Genomic DNA, 23,685 nt, shown 5'->3' with positions numbered 1-23,685 from the left:
TATTAAATGCATCCCATGAATTGGCAGTTTGAGATAAAATGATAAATATTTGATGATTTTTTTTTAAATTTATGACTTGCTAACTGTAATTTGTTTAGGATTGTATTGGCAGTGGCATATGTGGATCTTTCAGTTTTGAGCAAAATGAACCATACCAGGATCTGACAAACATATGTGCCACATGTTTAAGAACAGACATCTCATTTAGTGATATTCTAAGCTTTAGCTTTTCTTGGTTTGGGCTTGAATACCACAAACCACCAAAGAAGAAAAGTAAAATGTAATTAAATGAGAAAGAGAAAACTGAAGTCGTTTAATAATATATGGATAGCCATATCTGTGTATAGGATGTCTCATTATACCATGGATTAGGGAACTCGGTAATAAACCCCTGTCAAAGATACTGACTGTCAGTTACTGCACCTACACAAACCAAATACGTGTAGAAAGACTGATGTCGTGTCATTGGTCGTGTCCCAGGTTGCAAAGGAAGAAGATGTCAGTTTGAGTGTGCACAAATGACAGAGATGAAGGGTCTGTCTCATTTGCAGACGGTGACATTTACATTGTGTCCCGCCTACAAGGCGTGGAAATGAGTCTCCCTTCCAAAAGTATTTCACTGGAGAGAGGGGGATACTGAGCATCATCGATGGCCCACTCAAAGGGTGAGTAACACCGAGCATCGACATTAGCAGCTAAGTAGCCTTCAGTAAAATCATCCAGCCGTTCAGAGCAGAGTAAGTGAGGATCAGGACTGAGAGATATACAGGACATCATGTGAACAGCCGCCCAGAGACAGGCTGCATCATGACTGCAATGGAGGAGCAGACAGGGACTGGCTGGATGACTGGAAAACATTAGCCGCCTTCTGAAGAATAACGCTGCTGCTGGCTGCGATAGTGAGTGAGTTTGATGTTTAGTGTTACTTTCAGTCAGAGGATAGTAAGAGGCAGTGCTGTCTGTGCTAGCCGCTGTTTAATGTACCGATATTATCAGGACTTTTGATTGATTTCGTTAAAGATCACAGGGTCGCAAATGCAGCCGTCGCTGCATCAGTCTGAGAGCTGCTTCTGGTTACCATAGCTTCAATCGAGCCTGATCGATCACCCATGATCAGGTCTTACGTCTTTTAATAAGTTAGGTTTAAAGCTTCTTATACAAGAAGCGTGTACTGACGGTGTTAATAGTGCGTCTGTGAGATGGTAGCTAACGTTAACGGATCATGCCAGCAAACCGTCCATCTCCTGACATGCAAGAGGATGACTGTTGTTGCGTTTCATGTGGAAATTACTGTAAATTTTTTCTAAAGGAAATCATCGTTTTATGTGCTGAGGGTAAAGGAGCATTGCTAAAGTTATTTTTCCCCCACTAATGGAGCAGCCATCTCTTAATATGCATCATATCACCAGAGGGGGCGCCACTCCGCACGTTCAACAAGCTAACACAAGCTACCATAAAAAGTTCGGCTCTTCACAGCCTACATGTGTGAATCTTTTATTTGAACCAGCACAGACAGAAACTGCAAACCACATTATAAGAATAGTAAAATGGCGTCAGAAACATCCGGGTCGCGGTGAAAAGTAGCTGGTGGGGGGGCCGCACAAGTAGTTGGGGGTCTTTGTGAAAAGAAGCTCCAACCACACTGGGATTTCTTTTCATGCTGGAGATCCTTAGCAGCTGTTGCTATGCTACCACCACAGGGCTGTAGCAACAGTAGTAAGGACAGAAACAGTTCCCATCACTTAACTTAGCTGTTGCCATCAGTTTGCATCTCCGTTTCTGTACTGCAGTCACCACAAAAATATACTATCTATTTATAAGGCACTGCAACAGAGCAGGACCATTTTAACAGCGGATGTTGTGACAGGTGTTATTAATAACAGTAATTGCAGGTGTGCAATGCTTGCATGCTGGCCAACTTGATGACATACTGGGACAACTAAACAAAGCTGAGCCATAATGAATTAACAGTTACACCAGGTACTTTACTGTTACCACAAGGCCTGCTGTGGAAACGGTCTATAACCCTGCAATAATACTTAAATCTTTAGTTGTGAGTTGAGAAAACACAAGTGTAATTGATACTGTATTGCTGCTTTTTGGGCCTACTGGCTGGCTCACTGAACAGAGCAGAGCTACATTATTAAGGTTATTAACGTTATTAACAACACCTGTGCTTTCCCTATTAAGGTTCTGCTTTCTGTTCAGCTGGCGTTTGTGGCATTAAGTGGATTCAGTGTTAGGCTATACTGAACATTTGCCATACTGAGGCAGTACATGTTGCAAAAAAATAATTTTGAAAAACTGAATATCAATGCAAAATGTTGTGTGTCATATTGTCTTGTTTTTATATTTTACTGTAAAGCTTAGTTATGTACTGAAGACTAGCAAGAACTGCCAAACAGAAAATGCATCGTGTCATTGTATATTTACTGGTTTATCCCCAAATAAATATAACATATCAACAGTAAAAGAATTTAGTAAGTAGGTCTTTGTGATTTGTAGCATTCAAACATTGACAAATGGTTATTTTACTGAACACATACAGTGCATTCGGAAAGTGTTTCACTACACTTTTTTCACATTTTGTTATGTTGCAGCCTTATGCTAAAAGAAATCCCTCATCAATCTACACTCAATACCACATAATGACAAAGTGAAAACAGAATTTACTAAATTTTGCTAATTTTATTATAAAGGAAAAACTGAAATATCACATTGACATAAGTATTGAGACCCTTTGCTATGACACTTGGAATTTAGCTCAGTTTCCTCCCATTTCTCTTGATCATCTTTGCAATGTTTCTACACCTCGATTGCAATCCATCTGTAGGAAATTCAGCTGATTGGACAGGAAGAGGATGATGACTTTGATGCATATCATGACGTGTGTTTAAATAGCACCTGCTTAGCTGTTTAGTTAATTTTCCTTACGTTTGCATTTACAGTTGCATAGATATCAAGATCAACTATAAGACTGCATAACAATCTGTGAGTCTTTAGCCAATTGCCAATTGAAAATGAAAATTAGCACCAGAACTTGCAGAAAAGTTTTCAGCAGGGCAGGCTCAGAGATCTGCTTGAAGTCGTGTAGGGGCTGCAGCCTCTCCATCAGATGGCTGGTTGGCATCCAAATATAACTGGCACTTCTCACTCTGACTCCATCATTTGCAGAATGCATCTTAATTTGTTGTAGTTGAAATCAAACACACACATATTTCCCTATCTCAGTTTATTAATCTCTGTTGTGACAAATTATGTGGAGAATGTAGTTCAGTGATCGGTAGTTCAAAGCTGTAGAGATATGTAGAGATGAAAGGATTCAGCCACACTCATTATTCATACTACAGCTGAAATTTTTATTTCAATTTTGAAATGTTTTAATCGTGAGGAGCTGGCAACTGCAGCGCAATGATACACTGACAACTGATGCCATTTGCCAGAACAAATTAATAAAACCAGATAAACTCCTCAGAAAGACTGTGCTGCAGTGCTGCATGGAAATGCACTATAACTGGTAAATCTCAAGAGAGGTTTTGTTTCTCCCATAATAGTTCCGCAATTATTAAGATTTTTTCTCAAATGAGCATCCGTGAGCCTTACAAGGTGTTTTGTATCCTTAAAGCACCCTGACTGCAGAGAGCCATAGGGAAAACAGTAGTGTCTTTTTCTTCTTTACCACCCTCTTCCAATCACAAACAGAGCCTGTCAGACAGCTTTTTTTTTACGCTTCCTTCATGTCAGAGCAGAGAGATCTCTTTCTGTTGCCACAGACTGGTCTCTGCTGTGTTGTTCTTGTTTGTGTTTTTCAGAGCAGTTGTTGCAAATAATGAAATAAGTTTAATAAACATTGGTGCACTAGTGAAATTTAATACTAATAGTGAGGCCTAACAAAATAAGCTGGAAATGTTTCTAGGTGAATAATAGTGTGCCTTTACAAATGTGAAAATTAAACAGCAAAAATTTAAAAACTGTAAATATGTGATCTATATGTGTAAGCAGTTTCAGGTATTTAGTTATTCATTGCAAAACTGCAGAACGTGATAGGGGCTCTGGGATAAATCTGTGGACCATGTTTTTTCAGATATGGTGATAACAAATGGTAGATACTTTATCATGGTGTTTTAATAGATTTTTGTTGTAATATTAATGCCAACATTTGACATTTAAACAATTTGTTAACAACATATCATATGATGTGCATTACATTTGGTTGTCAAAGAATTGCAAACAACATTTAACTTGTCAGTGCTGCCAGGGGGACAAACTGATGACAAAAATGTTTGTAATTATCTCAAACATATCTCTGTCATTTCTTACTGTTACTGTTGTTTGTAGTTATTTAATGGCCTAAAATCTGATATATATATATATACATATCCATGTGTATATATATATATCTATCCATATAGATAGATATATATCAGACCGGCTTATATATCAATATATAATTTCCACTGTTTTTCCTGACAGGTCCAGACATTTTATTCCTGCAACAACAGAAACACAGTTGGACTGCTAACGTTGTACACATGATGCCTCCACAATTTGAAAAGGCTTACTTACACTTGCAAGTGAATTGTCAGAAAATTTTGTGAGGATGGGTATAATGCAAATGGAGTGTAAAGATATTCAGTTTATGTATTAGCAGTAAAGTGCAAAACAATAATGTCCACGGAATCAAAACACTGAAGACCCACGGCCCAGTAGGCAGAGGGCTTGACCTAGTCAAGATATGGATGTGTTGGTGTATGTGTATGGGGGTGGTTTTGTAAAAACAGTCATCATGCTTATTGATCCCTTCACTGACAGATTCAGTTGAGAGGAGAGAAAAAGCAGGGATGGAGCGAACTGAGCTTTTGGACTTTGAGAAAAGCAAGGTTTTGCACTGACACGACCACTGTGTGGGTTTCTATGTTCACAGGGGAGCTGACACAGTGGTTTTTACAGCAGAGCTGTGAGAGAGACTGACCCCTCAACATTTCTCTATTAGGTAATGTATAACTTTTAGTTCATGTAGTTCTGAAATTAATGATCAGACGACTCAAAACTCAAAATTACTGTAGGAGTGCGGATCAAGGAAAGCACTGAGTTATAACAACAACATAATACATGTAATACTTTCTGGGTAGGTGACCTAACAAACATGTTTCACTTTTTTTCATCATTTATCTATCATTTATTTCCAGTGTCAAATTTAAATGTAATTCAGTGTTTAACTGATGTAAAAGGTGTTTTTAAAAAGGTTTCAACGGCTGGTGTTATCAACCCAAATACTGTCCAGCAGATAATGAAAATGTATGCCCTTTTTTTTTTTCTTCTTTAGGGTGCTACGATAACACAGCCATGCCACCCCCAGCTGACATCGTGAAGGTGGCTATTGAATGGCCGGGTGCTAATGCTCAGCTCATCGAGATGGACCAGGTCCGTATTTGTGTAAAACGTGACGTTAAATACATCTCCAGTTTGCCTGTAGTGACTCAACCTCTGCTGGCTGTTAGGGGCCTCAGAGAGTGATTTGGTCATTAAAGGGTGACATTATGCATATTGGCTCGTTTTGAGTGTGAAAGACATGAGTAATGCTGAGATGTGTTTTAGTGATGCAGAATACCTGCAACTGTCATGACAAGAAACTTAACAAATTTTGCCTTTTTTAAATTATATGCTCTTGTGACAAACTGACGCTTTTGACATATTAATCAAACTTGGCAGTATTAGTAGTGAGGATTTATAATTCAGTTCAATTTAATGTTTTTGCTTCTTTGTAATGTTTTTTTTCTCTCTCTGCAGAAAAGACCTTTGTCCTCAATAATACGGGAAGTATGTGATGGGTAAGAATTATTCCCCCGTATTCTTATATTTGTCTCATGATTTTTATTGTCTTACCAAATGACTGAATATTAACAAAATTGCAATGTATTATATTCTTTGGTCTTTCCTCTATTTTACCTAAGGGAATTAAGAACCTTTATTTATATTAAGTGTGAGAATTAGCTAAAGATGCATTATTTGATTAGCACAGTCAGTTTAACTTATCATTACCGCATGCAAAAATTTTTTGCAGTTGACACTGCATAGCTACTGTAAACAAACTATTGAAATAAATGGTTGTGTGTATGTTATATATATATATATATATAATATATATATATAATATATATATATATATATACATATATATATATTTTTTTTTTTTTTTTTTTTTTTTTAGTCTTTGTTCAAAAGTTTCCTCTTTTGCATAACAGCAAATGATGTCCGATGTTGACAGTGATTTATCTGGTCTTGACTCGGTTGCTTGTCGTAAGAAACAGTAGAAGCTCTGAAAAAATTGCTCTGAATGAAAGAAGCGACCCAACTCTTGCTCTGTGCGCTACATCTGTAACCGAATGCGCTTTAAATCAGAAAAGAAAAAAAATTAGTTTAACCCTCTCAGGTAACACTCGGAGAGTTATTTTTTTAACAGCACTAGATAGCAAAAACCAGTTTAACTTGTTTATTAACCTTGTGAGCTGTGCTGCCTGCTGGTTCAGGGTAAACAACAGCATGTCCGGAGAGAAAAAATGTTTTTACTTCTACTTATGTTTTAATGAGTCAAAGCAGAATGAGTGTTCTGCGTTTTTGATAGAAGTGTGTTACCTAGCAATAAAATATGTGCATGTATGTTTGATGCAGCTTTTAAACTTGAAATCCCCAGTGTCCATTCACAGTTGGTGCAGTTGTGTAGAGACCAGTTTTATCACAGCACTGGGGTGGTTCACACGCTGAGATAAGATGTGACTGTTGATGAATGATAAAACCATTTTTACCCACTGCTTTTTACTGTCATCATTTCCTCTTGTGTTTCTTCCTGTCCCTTTGGGCTTCACTGCTGTCTTTATTTTCTTTTCTTTTGTCTTGTACTTTACTGATGAATATTGCAAATTTTTATCTCACCTATCCACCTCTTGCCTGTGCTGTATCTACCCACTGCCTCCCTTTTTCATTTTTCCATTTGAAACAGAGAATTATTTGCACTTTTCTGTTAACACCCACTGAGTAACTCTCCTCCACAATCTCTGTTTGCCGCTCGGTGTAAATACAACTGCTGGAGGGAGCAAGCTGACTTTCCACAACCTTTTGTTCATGCATACTAGAGTATGCTGCATTATAACATTCCTGCATTATGTTCCTCTGATTCTGTGGTTTTTATTTAACACTTACAATGAATTTAACTTTTTCTCTGCTGTTTTTTCCTCAGCTGGTCCTTGTCAGGCTCAGAGCAGTTTGCTCTGCGTTATGCTGATGGCCCTCAGCTTTATATCACCGAGCAGGTGAGCTTCACTGTTTTCTTCTTAACTTTGTGTTGATGACTTTAATGATGTTGATCACTGCTGAACTATAACCAAAATTCCTGCTTTATTATATTTTAGAGCCGTGGTGAAATCAAAAATGGGACCATCCTTCGATTAGCCATTTCACCTGTGAGTGACGCTTGTTTATATTCCTGTTCACTTCTACTCTGTAAAGTAACTGGTGTGTATATTAGCTCTTGTTCAATTCTCTAATTCTTATTTTGTAGCAACTACAAAAGGTTTGCACACATGAAAATCACCACACTCAGGTCCATGTCAGATTTTTGTACCTCTAAAATTCACCTTGCAAGTTTCCTTTCAGGACACACTGATCTGAACTCCTTAAGCAAAGTGTCAGTACATCATGCTGGGAGAGCACTGCGAGTTAATGAGATTTTTCATGGCTACTAGCAGCAGCCTTTAACACTCTCAACAATAACCTATGATAATTTTATATTTCTAATCCCCACCCTGCTTCCATGTGTATTGTGGGTGCACTTTATACCTCCAACACCAAAACACCGAAAGTGTCACCAAAGCGCTGTGGCCTTGGCTGTGCTTTAAAGGCCAACATTGTTGTACTTACTAATAATATTAAACTCAGCAGGTACATCACTGAGAACTGGGAGTGTGGTAACTTCGCAAAAGAGGAAGTCAGATGGGTCCAGAAACACGAGCAGTCAGACCAGCAGACACGTTTTAAACTACCCTGAGTTAGTCATACTTATTATGTCAATTCATAAAAATTATAAACCCAAACTTCTCACATAGTTCATAGATCGACTTTGACCATTCATAGTTAACTTGCTTGTGCATATTATTAGTCTCTGTGCCTTAACTCCCAAAAATAGAGCTTGAAGATCTCATGTTAGCCTTTTACAGTCACTACACTAAACTAAAACACTAAAAAATGTGTGGTACATCATGCCATTTGTTAATGAACCATGTTGAGTTGAAGATGCAGTGACACTTCACTCACCTGTCATTACATAAATCATGACATGTGTACTGCCTTTATTTTTTTAGTCTCATTAAATTTATTCAAATTAATTTTAATTATTTAACTTTTTTTTTTAAAATTTCCTCAAAATGCAAAAAGACTGAAAAAAATTCTTGCACCCTGTTAAGTGACAGGTTGTAATTTTTCAGTTGCTCATGTGACAGACAGTTAGCACTTATTATAGTTATTTCTCACTGAAGGTATATGGTGACAGTCCCAATCAGTGTTCAAATACATACAACACCCACAGAATGTACAAAAACATCAAGAAACTTCTCTAAAGTACTTTCGACCTGAGGCACAGCCTTAACATCACAGCTCGGTGATAAACTTATCCTGAAGGTGATGTTTTCTTCTGGCTGACAGGCTCGTGCTGCTCGTCAGCTCCTGGAGAGGATCCAGTCCCACGGTATCGACGCTCGCCTCGAGGCTCTGAAAGAGCTCGCCAAGCTGTCTGCAGACCCGACCTTTGCCACAGAGTTCATCAATATGGAAGGCATTGGGACACTGGCACGTCTTGTAGAGAGTGGCACCCAGTGAGCACAATTTTTGTTTTTTGACAGCGGGGTCCAAAAGTCCCATTCACTTGAACGGGAAATTAGTCTCGAAGTCTAGACTTTTGGACCCCACTATATTTTGCACATTAATGACAGTGTAATGTATTTTCAGTGTAGAAGTCTTACATTACTGACTTAACCTCCATTTATGTTGGAAACAGTGAAGTCTATGTTATTGAACCCATGATTCTATTTCTTTATACATTTATTATTAGAGCTTGAAGGTTGAAACAGGTCAGATAATGTGAAAAGTTACTGTACCTGTACTGATTGCTCTGTTCTCCCTTTAGCTTTGGTGAAATGCTGGCCTTCACTCTCACTGCCTTCCTGGAACTAATGGATCATGGCATTGTGTCCTGGGACCTGATCTCGCTCTCCTTCATCAAACAGGTACCTCCATGAACAAAAGAACAGCTCATCTGACACATTAGAGTTTCGTAGAGACCCTGGACACAAGTTTCCACAGTTTTAAATATCAAGGTCTGACTTTTTATTCACTTTTATTCACACACTTTTATTTAATTGCTTGACCTTCCTTTTGTCCTACGTGGTGAAAATGAGTGGGTGCTGTTGCCTAGCAACTCCTCACATCATTTGGAGCTCCTTCAGTGTGCATGTGGCTAGTTTCCTTCTGAAGACTTCAGTTTGGCGTTGACAGTTACCCAGGGGAAACTTACTGAACTCTTCATTTAGTTTTCTTTTAGAGAAAATTTAACTTTTTTCTTTCAGAAAGAAGACACCACTTGATTTTCATCTTTTAACTTTTTTACTTTTAAGCATTACATACGCTTATATTGGTTTGACACAAGCACTGACTGAGCTCAGACTGAATTGCGTCTCCTCTGTCCCCTCTCAGATTGCCGGCTACGTGAACCAGCCAATGGTGGATGTGTCCATCCTGCAGCGTTCTCTGGCTATCCTGGAGAGCATGGTCCTTAACAGCCACAGCCTCTATCATCGAGTGGCACAGGAAATCACCGTGGGACAGCTCATCGGGCACCTGCAAGTGTGAGCACACACACACGCACAGGGGCTTCCCGCACTCTGATATGGGGGGCAGGGGAGTGAATGTAGCAGTGTGGGGTAACTTAAGAGATGGAATATAGTGAAATTTGCCATGATGTTAAGCTTGTGGCACTAATTAAAGGGTGTGTTCAGGATGCTTAGATGACCTCAGTCAATTTTGTTTTTCTTGTTTTCACTAGATCCCTTGAAAAGACCAAAACCAGCAATGTGTTAGTGTGTCTGTCAATACTTTTTGGCTCCTCTCTTCTGTTATTTGATCTCAGCCCCAGTAGAATTTGTTATAATCTCAACAAACAGGTCACATGTACATTTCATGTATGTAATTTCCAGCTGGAAGTAACAGCTGGGCACTGTAGTTTTCAGTAGATGCTGCTAAAACAGGAGTAATTAGTTGTTAGGGACTACTTTCAGCGGTGGATTTATACACATTTTCTGCTCTAGTGAGTATTTACAGCAGCAGGACACTGTATTTGGGATTGATTCAAAATAATAAAAAAAAAAGCCCATATTAATCATAATGATGGACCATATCACCAAGTGCAACGGTGTGTCTCACTGATATGTTTTTAATAGTTTTTAGACAACAGCACAGAAAAATAAGCTATATTAGGTTTCAGCTACTCAGAAAGTACTCGTTAATATGATCAATTCATTGTTGGTTTTGGTCTTTTTATGGGAATTTAGATATTGCCAATGACCTTGTAATATTTCCAAGATAAAATTAGAAATAACAATTATAGAAAATTCTTGGTGTCTAAAAATCCCGCACTCATCTCAGGTATTGGTAGTCATAGCAATAAAAGTTAGATTTATTGTAACGTAGCATAGTTGTTAGCCTGTAGTTTGAACTCTGTGTGGAGATTTGTGGAGCACGATGCTTCTAACTGGTTGGTATGATTCTGGATAATTCTTCAGGTCAAACCAGGAGATCCAGACCTACGCCATCGCCCTCATCAATGCTCTTTTCCTGAAGGCACCAGAGGACAGGCGACAGGTCAGTGCACAGCAGTCACAGCACAGCGTGCTGTATTAGAGAAAAGGACTGAATACGCATAATAGATAGATAGTGGAATACTAATAATGTTCCATTCTCATATTATCTGCCTCACCGTGGCAGGTAATTTTTGCAGCAGTAGGTTAGTTGAGGCTAATCTCATAAATAGACGTCTGTCTGCCAGCTGTCATGTTGTGGATTCTGTCTGACAGTCATTGCTGTAATGACACACTCTCTCAAAATAGTACTCACCTTGCTTTGAAGTTTGTACATTTGTCATGCTGCAGTTATTTCAGAACAGGGTAGTGAGGTAGACCTGCCACCCAGCTGTAACTGACAAAGAGTTTGGAAGAGATCCAAGCATGATGCATTAATTAAGGATTTATTTTTAGGTTAAATTCAATGAAAAGTGCTTATTTTTTATTAAAGTCAAAAATTGTTCTTGATGCCATTCAGTAGTACATCCCATACTTTTACTGTGCGGAGTGTAAAATATAACTCACATGGGGATTAATTGATAACAATTAATGACGTGATGTTGAAAGCTGCAGCTGTTTAAAATTTATATTCACATTAAGATCTTACTTTCCTCTCAGCTTGATTTAAGAGTTACAGGCAAAAACAAACCAATGTATCTGGAATCTGAAATATCCTTGAAGCACAGACAAATGTACAAAAACTAAAGGCGTGAGTGCTTTTTTGGATGTCTGTCAGTATGTTACTGATCACTTATGTCTCATTTCCTGTGCACTGCTGCAATCACTCTGCAATGATAACTTTTTTCCTAGCTCACATAGTTCACTAGCACACTGCAGTGCTTCACCCTGTTCCATGCACTATTTTGTCCCTGTGTGTGATTCGTTTCTAAGTTTAACTCAATGTGATTTGTCAGTTAGTTTGTCAGCATGTAAAATACAACCTTTACAGTTGAACATGTGTGAACAGTTTTAACACAGTTCTGTTAGAAAGCCATAAAGCCATTCTGCTATCGTGCATTCAGTGGAGAAAATAATATCTTCAGGACTGAACTGGAGGAAAATATGGAGGATAAAAACATTACATGGTATTACCTGCATCCTGCAACCTGCAGGTAAAACAATAATAATTTTGTAACAGATGTGTACAAATAACTAAAAAGGTTATATTTTACGATGAACTTACATTATAGATCTCTTTCTCTAACATAATACAACACTTAAAGTAATAAAGTAAATCGCATTTAATGTATAAAGTGAAAATATCAGTTCGGCCTACAAGTGTGTACTCTTGGGTTAAATCAGGAGCCCTATTTACATATGTTGTCTATGTATGATGTTCCTTTTTTTATAATTAGTTTCTGTGGTAATAACTAAATACTGGCAGATGTTACAAAGCAACAACATAAAGTGGAGGAGATAGTAATAGGTTGAGGTGTCATTCTGAATTACTGTGAAAGCTGCGTTTGCTTCAGTAACTGTAAACCGCCATTACATTACATTTAGTACAGTACAGTAGAAAACATTTCCAATCCAATATTCTATACTGTGTTACAGGGAGAGTTTTCCTTGAACGCAAATTCATCTTCAGCTGCTGCAGTTAATGACCACTGGAGGGCGAACTGAGTCAGTTCCAGTCAGGGACTGTGTGTGAGGTTCAGTGAGATAAATACAGCAGAGAGGAAACAGCACATACTGCATGTGGCTGGCACTGTTGAACTAACAGTATTAACAGTCCAATACATCGAACTGTTGGCTTCTCACTCCAGTGTTTTTTTTTTTATTTTTTATTATTGGACAGTTTTTTATCTACAGTGATGAAAATCCTCTGCAGATCAGGGGCACATGATAAACATCTCTGCTAAGGGAGCTGCCAGGACACCACAGTGATTTCCATGCATAAATATTGGTTTAAAGATCACCTTTTCTTCCATGGGTTGATACAATTTTCCAGCCCTTAGGTTTATGAAATCCTTTCAAAACCAGTTGGAATAAACCAATAAATATGTGGTTGTCAGATGTATCAGGCATGTTAGGATTTTTTTTAAAACAGATACCTGTATTTGTCGTGACTACTTGAGGTTCTTATTTGACATTATGCTGTTTCATGTCCTTATTCTGTTGCATGCTGTGCCGGTGATGTATCCCTGTATCTCATGGTCCGTGTGTGCACTCTTTGTTTCCATTATTGTTACACCCACGTCCCTCCTCCCTCCCTTCAACCCGTAGGAGGAGTATACTAACCCGCTGGAGCAGCACCTGACTGTGAGTACGCATCCCTCAGCATCTCATACCATCCTGTCCACCCCACAGCACTTCTCCTCCTTCACTCTCTAGCTCTTTCTGTGTCATGACAAGCCACTGCATAATCCATGCCAGTTGAGATAGAACCATGGCTTGCTGCAGCAGCAGACAGACTGTGTTGACATATGGAAGTTACACCATGTTGTCATGTTTTACAGAAGGTGCAAAGGGCATACGGTTCAAGCCACTGATGGAAATGTAGCTTCAGGGTGTTGCTGCATTTCAGTAATTGTTTAAAATTCCCATTTTCCGTAGATAGATTTCAATTATGTCTTTGCACTTTTTTTGCTCTTTTTAGTAAAGCATCTTCCCTCACCTGAACTGTGTGTTGGATTTGTTGTATCTCTTACACTCAGGAAATGGCAAGCACTTTGGCCCAGAAACACCTGCGATCCATCATCCTCAATGTGAGTATCAAGTGTGAAATGTAGAAAACAAAGTGTTCCCGGCTAATTCAGCTGCACATCAGAGTTAACGCTCTCCTCTAATTGGCTATTGAGCTTTCAGACAGCTGTAAACACAGACTTTGAGCAGTTCCCAGGGATTGTGTTTGAAAGTAGTCTGTATTAAAACATTGGAAAACTTTATAAAACACTAAATATTTCTGTTCAACCTTCTTTGAGACTGTCCTCTGTTGGGCTTGGTGGCCATTGGGAGCTGGAAGATTGATCCCTGAGACAAGCAGTTCAGAAAGTGAATAAGTGAATAAGTGAGTAAAATATGTACTCATTCAGAGAGCTGTGACACAGAACCAGCAAATAAGATATGGCACGAAGTCCGTGGAAGTGGAGCAAAATCTGTTCGGAAAATAATTCCTTTTGGCACCATCTGGAAGTGACTGACTGAACTGGCTCCAAATGTCAGTGAGGAGGATGCTGCACTCCTGCCTCCTGTAACAAGGAAACATTCCTGGAAGTGCTCCAGCAATGCATGCTCTGGTGGACTGTTTGATGAGACCTGGTTACCTGCTGGATGCTCGCAGTGTCTGTGTTATCGCCTGTTCTAAGGCCGAATCATTTTCATTGTTTTGCATTGAGCGTGGTCAGTCCATAAAATGATTGGCATTTCTCTCTTGAATCTTCAGGTGATTTTCTAGGCTTTGCAGATGCCCTTCAGCGTGTTATCAAAGGAGAAGTTATCAGGCTTTCCCTTTTATGTTACAAGGGGCAGATTTGTTTTGTGCCGTGTGATGTTTTCTGTGCACGCATTACAGCCTATGTGGAGATTCTGCTCTTAAGTCAAAGTTCCTCTTTTCCAGCACGTTATAAGAGGAAATCGACCAATCAAAGCAGAAATGGCACACCAGCTGTATGTGCTGCAGGTGTTGACCTTTAACCTTTTGGAAGAACGAATGATGACCAAAATGGATCCCAATGACCAGGTAAAGATTTCAATTATAATTGTTATTTTCTCGATGCTGCGTAGACTGATTCCTGCATCACTAAGTACAACAAAACAAATGAAGATTTCCCCCTAAGAACTTATAGCTAATATCACCGTTAAACATTGTGTTCTGCCGACCGCTGACTGCTGATTCACCTAACTTTTTTTGGTTTTTCTTATTGTTTTTCTGCTGTCATGTTAAAAGTTTAACAATTTTTTGCTGATAAAATATCATCTTGCTGTGGCTCAGGCCCAGAGAGATATCATTTTTGAGCTGCGTAGGATCGCCTTCGATGGAGAAAATGATCCCACTGGTACAGAGAAAAGAAAGGCGATGTACACCAAGGACTATAAGATGCTGGGTTTCACTGTGAGTCTTCAGTCCAGGTTTCAGTTTCTTCTACTTTTGATTTATCGGAATAAATTGAAACACGTCAAAGTTACATAAACCTTCCTTTCCAATACACAGAACCACGTGAACCCGGCTATGGATTTCACCCAGACTCCTCCAGGGATGCTAGCTCTGGACAACATGCTGTACCTGGCCAAAGTTCACCAGGACACGTACATCAGGGTTAGTTTTGGCCTCAGGCATGACTTTTGCTCAGCTCACAAAGGCGTAGAAGTCAGCCACACCTAACATGTCTCCTCCCTCCCTGACAGATCGTCCTGGAGAACAGCAGCCGAGAGGACAAGCATGAATGTCCCTTCGGTCGGTGTGCCATCGAACTCACTCGAATGTTGTGCGAGATACTCCAGGTTGGAGAGTTGCGTAAGTAGATCTGTAATCAACAAGAGGAGTAGCTGTTTTACTTTTATTAATCTGTGTCCTAATATAATGGTTGAGGCACAAACCACATAACTGCAACGTCCGCAGTTCGACTCCCAGCCAGGGGATGCTTGCTGCTTGTCATACTCCTCTCACTCTGGCCTTATTTCCTGTCTGTCTCTAGACTGTCAGCTTTTGGCAAAATGCCCCAAAAAAAATCTTTAAAAAGGGATAATAAGATATGAGATCGGATAGTGAGAAAGAGAAGAGGAATGCTTCTTTCACACCAATAGTTTTATTTTACAATTAAAATCATTCCTTTCGTTTAGCTAACGAGGGCTGTAACGACTACCACCCCATGTTCTTTACCCATGACCGAGCATGGGAGGAGTTCTTCTGTGTCTGCATCCAGCTGCTTAACAAAACCTGGAAGGAGATGAGGGCCACGGCTGAGGACTTCAACAAGGTCTGAGATTAAAGCACTCTTTAACATATTCATATTTATATACATGTGTATATTTATAAACCACTCACGTGTACTTGCCTCCTATCCCAGACCTCACAGATAATATAGTGGCTTCAGAAAGTATTCAGATCCCTCCATTTTTTGTATACTTATTGTGTTGTAGATTTCATTTAGAATGGATAAAATTTTCATTTTAGTCCAACACTACTGTCAGTGACCCATGTGTTTTTAGAAATCTATTCAGACCCGTCGCTGTGGCACTCCAAATTGTGGCCAGGTGCGTCATGTTTGCTTCCTTTTCCTTGAGAGGTGTCTAGAACTTCACTGGATTCCACCTGTGGCAAATGGAAAGGCACACTCGTGTATATGAGGTCCCACAAATCATGCAGCAGGACAAAAACCAAGCCATTAAGTCTAAGGTACTCTCCATAGACCTCCAGGATAAAATTGTGTAGAGGCATAGATCAGGGAAAGGGTATAAAACCAAGCTTTGAGTGTTCCCAGGAGCACAGTGGCCTCAATAAATGTGAACTAAATGTGAAAGTCTGGAACTGCCAGGACTCTTTCTAGATTTGGCTGTCAGGCCGAACTAAGTAACTGGGCAAGAAGGAGGGTGACCTGCTGGAGGGACGATCATCTCTGCAACGCTCCTTCAATCAGTCCTTTATGGTAGAGCGGCTAGATGGAAGCCACTGTGGGTTAAAGACATACTGCATTTGAAAGAGTTTCTGAGTACGAGGAAAAAGATTGTGTGGTCTGACGAGACAAAAACTGAACTCCAAACACCACGTCTGGTCAAACACTGGCTCATCAAACACTGCTGATCCCTACGGTGAAGCATGGTGGTGGCAGAAATTGATCCAAGAAGACTCAAGGCTGTAATTGCTGCCAAAGAGGCTTCTACAAAGTACCCACCAAGTGTCTGAATATTTTGATTTTTAAAAATCTAAAAACATATTTTTCAGTTTGTCATGAAGGGTCATGGAGTGTAGACTGATATACATGGACATACACGGCAGGTGTACAAAAAGTGAAGCAGTCTAACACTTTGAAGCCACTGTATACAACAATGGATATGACAACCTTCAGAAAAAGAGAGCTGAACTTGTTATACAATAAAATCTTCTCCTATGTGTTTGCTGACACTGCCCTGAACTCTTATAATTTTAAAAGAGGGCACAGATGAACCACGAACAATACACTGTAATTGTTTAGGCTTCTTCAAAGGAATGTGCTGGACTGTAAAAAATTGCATTAATACGAATCTTATTCAGTGTTATTGCTGTCAGAGCCAAACAGCTAAATATGCCATCTACTCTGCCTACGCTTACTTGAAATCCTTAATTAAATTGTGAATTCACATAACTAATTCAAAAGAGAGGACTGGAAAACTTAACTGTGAACTTTTGAGTGTCACAACAGCGACAACCTCTTCTTTTGACAAATTTTTATTCGAGGCGCATTTCATTAGTTCCAAGAAAAAAAGCAGAGTCTGCATGTCATCATACACTGCTACTCAAGTGATTTTTGTGTGAAAAGCAAAACATGAGAAGCTTTCAGAAGCTTGTTTGCAGTCGCTGACCCTAATTACCAAATACCTGCCATCTGTCCATACGAGGTTCGCTCAGTGCGAACGTGAGCAATGTCAGCCTTCATGTTTACACACACATCTCTTAACTACTGCTGCTGCTGTGTTCCTCTGCTGTGTGCGGCTGAGCGGCCCACTGAAGCAGACGGCTGAAAGGTTTTTAGTTTATTAAATAATGCTTCTTCCAATTCTTACTGCTTATCTAGACAGTCACTGAAATGAACAAGAATCAATTGTTACAGAGCAGACAGACCATTTCGTATATATATTTTAAATATTGATGCCTTTAGATGGGGAACGATTTCTACCCAGCAGGGTGAATTTCTAAAATGGGAAAATAATGGTTCTGTGAATTACAACTCTTAACAATATTCACGGGTTCACCGAAAACCAATGCAGGTAGATCCGGAAACATTACAAGTCACCGCTTTTCCTCACTTCACACCACGTACGCTCATGTGTGCGTTGACCCTGACCAGGTGATGCAGGTGGTCCGCGAGCAGATCACCAGGGCTCTGGCGATGAAGCCGTCGTCTTTAGACCAGCTGAAGAATAAACTGCGAGGCCTCAACTACTCAGAGATCCTGCGTCTGCGGCAGTCAGAGAGAATGAGCCAGGATGACTTCCAGTCTCCGCCTATCATGTAAGTCTGTGTCTACGCTATTTCTACTGTTACTCTATTCCTACAGTATTAACCTGCATGTTTCTGCCATTTCTAGATCTTCACGCAGTCGTGAGCAGTGTTATTTTGACAAAATGAGCATTACCTCACATAGCAACTAAAGACTCAGCCTTTTACTCTTCTGTTAGCAACAGACTCTGTTGCTGCTCTCAAATCTGCACCCAGCTCCGTCATTGTAACAGTAAATAGTATAGCATTATACACATTTCTGTGCACGTGTTTCGTCCTGTTGCTCACGCTGTGTTGGTGCCGCAGTGAGCTGCGGGAGAGAATTCAGCCCGAGATTTTAGAGCTCATCAAGCAACAGCGACTCAACCGGCTGTGTGAGGGCAGCTGCTTTCGTAAGCTGGGGAACCGCCGAAGGCAAGGTACACCCCCTGTCAATACAGTCACCTTGGTTTTTACTGCTGCTGTTGATTATCAGCTAAGCCTTGTGTTCCCTGTCTCTGTCTTTTGTAGAGAAGTTTTGGTTCTGCAGACTCTCGCTGAATCACAAAGTGCTGCACTATGGGGACCTTGATGAGTCTCCTCAGGGTGAAGTGCCTTTTGAACTCCTCAGTGACAAAAGTAAGTGAAACCTTCAATATCTCCAAGTGTCTCCGTCTTCCAATAACTGACACAAATCAAAACACTGTCCCTAACAGATCTTACATAAATAGTTTTTTTTTGGATTCCTCCTAGTCCCCGTGTCAGACATCAAGTCTGTGGTAACCGGGAAGGACTGCCCTCATATGAAAGAAAAAAGTGCTCTGAAACAAAACAAGGTAGTATCATTTTTTTTAACCTTTTTCTATTGTCATTCTAGTCACTTAGCTGTTCTCTTGTTTTTTGCCGTCTCTCAGCGTAGGAACAGTTTGTTGTTTGACCTGTTTGATTCTCTCAGGAGGTGCTGGAGTTAGCCTTCTCCGTCCTCTATGATCCTGATGAGACGCTCAATTTTGTTGCACCCAACAAGTATGAGGTAAGCTCAGCAACATTGAGGCTTAATTCTGCTCTACTCAGTGATTTTTTATACGAACAGTGGGATAAATATGTGGAATTGAGGAGATGTTGCTCCCAGTGATGAAGCCGTAGCGAATTATCTGTAAGGTTACAGCTCTGTAGACCGTTTTTGTATGACTTCTTTCAGCTGTTTTGATTTTCCACCACGCAGCTTTACCGCTTTGGTTCACTCTCACAGGCAGAAAAAGCTCCAACTTTATACTACTTGCTCAGCACCAAAACAGACAAAGTTTGCAACTAGATGAATATAGTGGAGCAGCTAAAAAGACAGATATTTGCCTCAGGACTTGGTGGAGACCAAAAATAGGGAATGAAGAGAGTGAACATTGGACTTACATTCATTAAGTGGTCACAAACAGCACTTCAAATGATCGACAATGCTGCTCCCTGTCTGATGTACATGTAAATAGGCAGCCGTTTCCAAACTTAGGATGGTCATAATATGTATGTATTGTGTTGTCAGTTTGTTCTGCTGCGCCCCAGTGTCCAAACTATTCATACTACTTTAACTGAAATAGCTTTGACTCATTGTTATTATTATCCAAAAAAACAAACAAAAACCAATTAGATGCTCAGTCACAACCATGCAAATTTAATTTCCATTGAGTTTGATATTTGCATATATTTGCATGGCTTATATACTAAGGGACACTACACCTATATTCACTCATTTTTAAACCTACTGTGACACTTTGGACACACTATCTCAGCCTTCATGGATGCTCCTGTGTGTGTTTGTGTGTGTGTGTGTGATGTTTTTGGAGCAGTACTGCATCTGGACTGATGGGCTGTGTGCGCTGCTGGGCAGAGAGATGGGCAGTGACCTGACGCGTAGTGACCTAGATACTCTCATCAGCATGGAGATGAAGCTCCGCCTCCTCGACCTTGAGAACATCACGATCCCAGAAGCCCCGCCCCCTGTGCCGAAGGAGCCTAGCTCATATAACTTCACCTACAACTACAGCTGAGATGCGTGCATGTATGTGCGCGCAAGCACGCGTGTGTGTGTGTGTGTGTGTGTGTGTGTGTGTGTGTGTGTGTGTGTGTGTGCGCGCGCGTTTGCACTGCATGTGTGTGTTTGTCAAGGATGAGTATACTCCATCTTTTGATGAATTTACCCGCAAGTGTGTGCACCAGAAAAGGCTACTTTGAATTTTTTTTTAGTTATCAGAACCCTGGAGACTTCTCTTCATCTCCATGTTTGTGATGCTGTATGGTTCGTCAAATAGAAGACATTTGTTTATAGCTTCACAGGGAGTTCAGGTCAGGGTTCATTACAGAGCAGTGCTCCTGGAGCTGGTAGAGATACAGTGAGTCTCATTTATCAATGCAATCTCCAGGCCACATCTTGATTTGTATAAACCTGCCTGTAAAGTCAAAAAAAATAATACTGTGCCTGATGGCGATTATAGATAAAAAAAAAAAAAAAGCTGTACAAATCTGCAAATTAGACATCATTTGAGTATGTTACAGTCAAATTGAGGCTTATTTGATTAATCAAGCCATGTGTGTGGTCTCCATGGTAACACAGGATGAAGTAGCTACCATTCCAGTTTGAATACTGCGGTCACTTCGATTCTGTCTGCACCTTGACATGAAGGACGTGCACTAAATGTCACATGGGGGGGGGGGTTCAAAGTTTTCACACCCATAGAACGTAATTGAGATTCAGCCTGCGTCTTGCTCAAAGTCACTTCAGTAGGAGGGACAGCTGGTTAAATGATGCTCTCCCTAATTGGTCCTATATACTGTTTCCTATGGCACACTCATTAATACTGAGATATCTGGTGATGTTTATTATTGAACAACTTAAAAAAAAATGTGTAGGAATTAAGCGATGAAGAGGAGAAATGAAAGAAATAGTTGAGGTTGCAAAGATAATCTCTTTCTCACAATTTGTTTGTAACCATCATCATGTCTATCAGACTTGGACAGAACAGTGTAGGGCTGCAACTAATGACTATTTTCATGATTGATTAATCTACAGATGAATGTATCTTTTTCTGTATTAGTTGATGAATCTTTTGAGACAATAATCTAAATATGAATAGATTATTAATTATGAATTGAATCTATAAAATGGTGATAAATCGTAAGAATCACCATAAGAACCCAGAGTCCAATTTGACATATTTAACTTGCTTGTTTTGTTCCAAAACCCAAAGATATTCAGTGCGCTGTTTATGAGAAACCAAGACAACCAGCAAAGACTCATATCTGAGAGGAATTTTGGCATTTTTGCTTGAATCATGATACAAACAATGTAGTGTTTGTCAACATTTTTTCCAGTTAATTGTCTATCGATCAGCTGGTCAGTTAATGGACTGATTCATATACACTATATACACTGCGTATCTGTTATGGCTTCTGTTTATCAACATTCATGCTGCTTCACATTGTTTGACTCACTTCTCTCCTCAGATTAATACACCTTTTCACACCCTGGTAAACGGTGTGAGTAAATATATCCCACTGAACTGAAACTGTTCAAGTGTGTGATATGTGCTAAGTCCTGAACACGCTCATGCCTACCATATATGTGTCTGTGTGTGTGTGTGTGTGTATCTGTGTGTCTGTGCGTAAAGATTTAATGTGTGTTGTTTATGTTAAAAGATTTAAGGAATGAACTTAATGTTCCATGATGGAAGTCAGAGTCAAAGCTCTGACCTCGAACACATCCAAAAACATGAAAAATATGAACCTTTTTTGTGGAACCACCGTCACTGCTTTGCCTTATATTATAAGCAGCATATGAACATTTTACAGTACAGAACAGCTTACAGTACATTATAAGACAGTATGATGTAGTTGTAGCAGATATAACGACAATATTAAACATTTATTAATGTTTTCGTTAACAACTATGACTTCTCCTATGAAGCCAATGTGTCTCCCCAGTGTTATATAATGGCTTATAACAATCTGTCTTTTCATAAAGCATTTATTAACTGTTTACATGTGCTGTAAACATGTGCAGCAGTATGTATACTCCTGTTTAAAACTACTGAAAATATATAATTATATAAAGTTACAGCTTTGTTATACTTTGATGGCAAACATTCATGTACAATTTGCTTTATATCTGCTACAACTATATTATAGCGTAAGCCATTTATGAATTGTTTATATACTGGTTATAAATGCTAAATTGAGTCTGGGTTAAAATGAAGTGTTACCATATTTGGAAAGATTATAGAGATAAGTTACAGTTATGTTTTTCTTTCGTACAGTGGTTTGTTTGAGACCAACTTTTACATTCCACGAGTGTTTGATGCCCCTGGTGTTTGAATTCATCAGCAGTTTTGAGTCTTGACTTCAGACCTTTTATCGCACTGTGCACTGGCAGAACAGAACTCAAAGGGACAAAACAGCAGCTCTGTTGGCCTCTTTTAGTGCCAGAAGCCCTCAGATGAATGATTTAGTACTGCTCATGTATTATATGAGCATACAGTATTGTGTGCTTTGTATACAGTGGTAGAAATTACAGTACTATTGCTTGATGTCGTTTCATTTTAAATCCCCACAGTGTTATTGGTTTCAAACTTTTTGTGTATTTTATTCATGCCACTCAGTGTCCTGTCACGTTGTCAACTGGTACTAAACAGTGCTATCATTTGTTAATGCAGAATAGAATTATATTTTTGTAAATGATTGTACAATCTGATCAGCTGTGAAGAGAATGGGTATCAAACGAATTTAACACTTTCACTTTGCATCACTCTGTACACGTTGCTGTGGAGGGACGTTTCACATTGGAAAAAAATGTATCACATTTTTCAAACACATTTCAATCAAACCACAAGCACCTCATATCATTTAGGAATGACACTCACTCCAGCACTTAATGATGATGTCAGTGTTTATGTAATGATTAAAAATTGCCACTTACTGTTCATCACTTACTGTTCATGCTCTTTGTGAAAAGGAATATATTTGAGATTTGTTTTTTCAAATAATGTTTTTCTGTTTGATTCTTAACTGACATTGAAGGTTTTAAAAAGGCTTATAAAGGTTACTTTATATTCCAGTAAGTCACTGATCTCTTAATCTGCTCTCAGTAAATCTATCAATAACCACAAAATACAGCAGTGAGTAAAGGGTCGTTGCATTGGATGTACTAACAGTATGACTTGAAGTTTTCGTATCTTGTACTCTTTTACATGACTTGCTAAACTATTTATTTACACTTGCTAGTGATAGTAAAGAATGACATGTTGTTAGTTGACAAATAACAACATAAAATATGGTATACATATAGATCATTGTATGTATATACAGTATTGTGCTGCCTTATTGAAGGAGTTGTATTATGTTTTGTGTGAATAAATACAATGTCTAACTACTGTGGTTCATTTCTATGCACAAATAATTTGCTGTATGTACCTTTTGTAGTAAAGGCCCAGTTTGTAATTTATTCAACCACATATTATAAATTAAAAGTTTTAGAGTGTAAGTTTCAGATAGTAAGTAGATAGTTCATTGCAGGTAAAAGTTAAGTATTCAAAATGTTATTCTGGGTATCAACAGACAAAAATAAAAGCAGTAATTGTGGAGGCAGAATCTCCCCTGCCATTGTGCCATTATTAGATTGATCCATTCCCATGTAAG

General features: G+C 39.2%; 1 protein-coding gene across 6 annotated transcripts; it reads left to right on the top strand.

The window, feature by feature from the left end:
• Window positions 1–531: 531 nt before the first annotated feature.
• On the top strand, window positions 532–23,420 carry elmo2 (engulfment and cell motility 2). 6 transcript variants are annotated; one of them, XM_056399740.1, is made up of 23 exons: window positions 532–665; window positions 4,925–4,993; window positions 5,327–5,424; window positions 5,791–5,831; window positions 7,238–7,310; window positions 7,410–7,460; window positions 8,698–8,867; window positions 9,179–9,278; window positions 9,745–9,896; window positions 10,830–10,908; window positions 13,113–13,148; window positions 13,544–13,594; window positions 14,446–14,568; window positions 14,821–14,940; window positions 15,040–15,144; window positions 15,234–15,342; window positions 15,669–15,805; window positions 17,873–18,036; window positions 18,331–18,443; window positions 18,535–18,642; window positions 18,757–18,839; window positions 18,959–19,036; window positions 19,845–23,420. In XM_056399740.1, the coding sequence occupies exons 3-23, from the start codon at window positions 5,347–5,349 to the stop codon at window positions 20,043–20,045; spliced, it is 2,172 nt and encodes a 723-aa protein (XP_056255715.1). In that variant the 5' UTR covers window positions 532–665; window positions 4,925–4,993; window positions 5,327–5,346; the 3' UTR covers window positions 20,046–23,420. The 6 variants fall into 6 exon arrangements, with proteins under 6 accessions (XP_056255715.1, XP_056255742.1, XP_056255749.1 ...); XM_056399767.1 differs by having other exon boundaries at window positions 533–665; window positions 9,745–9,890; XM_056399750.1 differs by lacking the exon at window positions 532–665 and adding an exon at window positions 672–899.
• Window positions 23,421–23,685: the final 265 nt, after the last annotated feature.

The sequence above is a fragment of the Seriola aureovittata genome, chromosome 2, assembly GCF_021018895.1.
Source record: "Seriola aureovittata isolate HTS-2021-v1 ecotype China chromosome 2, ASM2101889v1, whole genome shotgun sequence".
Lineage (NCBI taxonomy): Eukaryota > Metazoa > Chordata > Actinopteri > Carangiformes > Carangidae > Seriola > Seriola aureovittata.
This window is presented reverse-complemented; position numbering and strand designations above follow the sequence as displayed.

Excerpts from the sequence above, each read along its gene's own strand:
- elmo2 (XM_056399740.1), top strand. The coding sequence starts at position 5,347 with ATGCCACCCCCAGCTGACATCGTGAAGGTGGCTATTGAATGGCCGGGT. Across the intron at positions 5,832-7,237 it reads ATACGGGAAGTATGTGATGG|CTGGTCCTTGTCAGGCTCAG; the intron begins GTAAGAATTATT and ends TTTTTTCCTCAG. Across the intron at positions 9,279-9,744 it reads CGCTCTCCTTCATCAAACAG|ATTGCCGGCTACGTGAACCA; the intron begins GTACCTCCATGA and ends GTCCCCTCTCAG.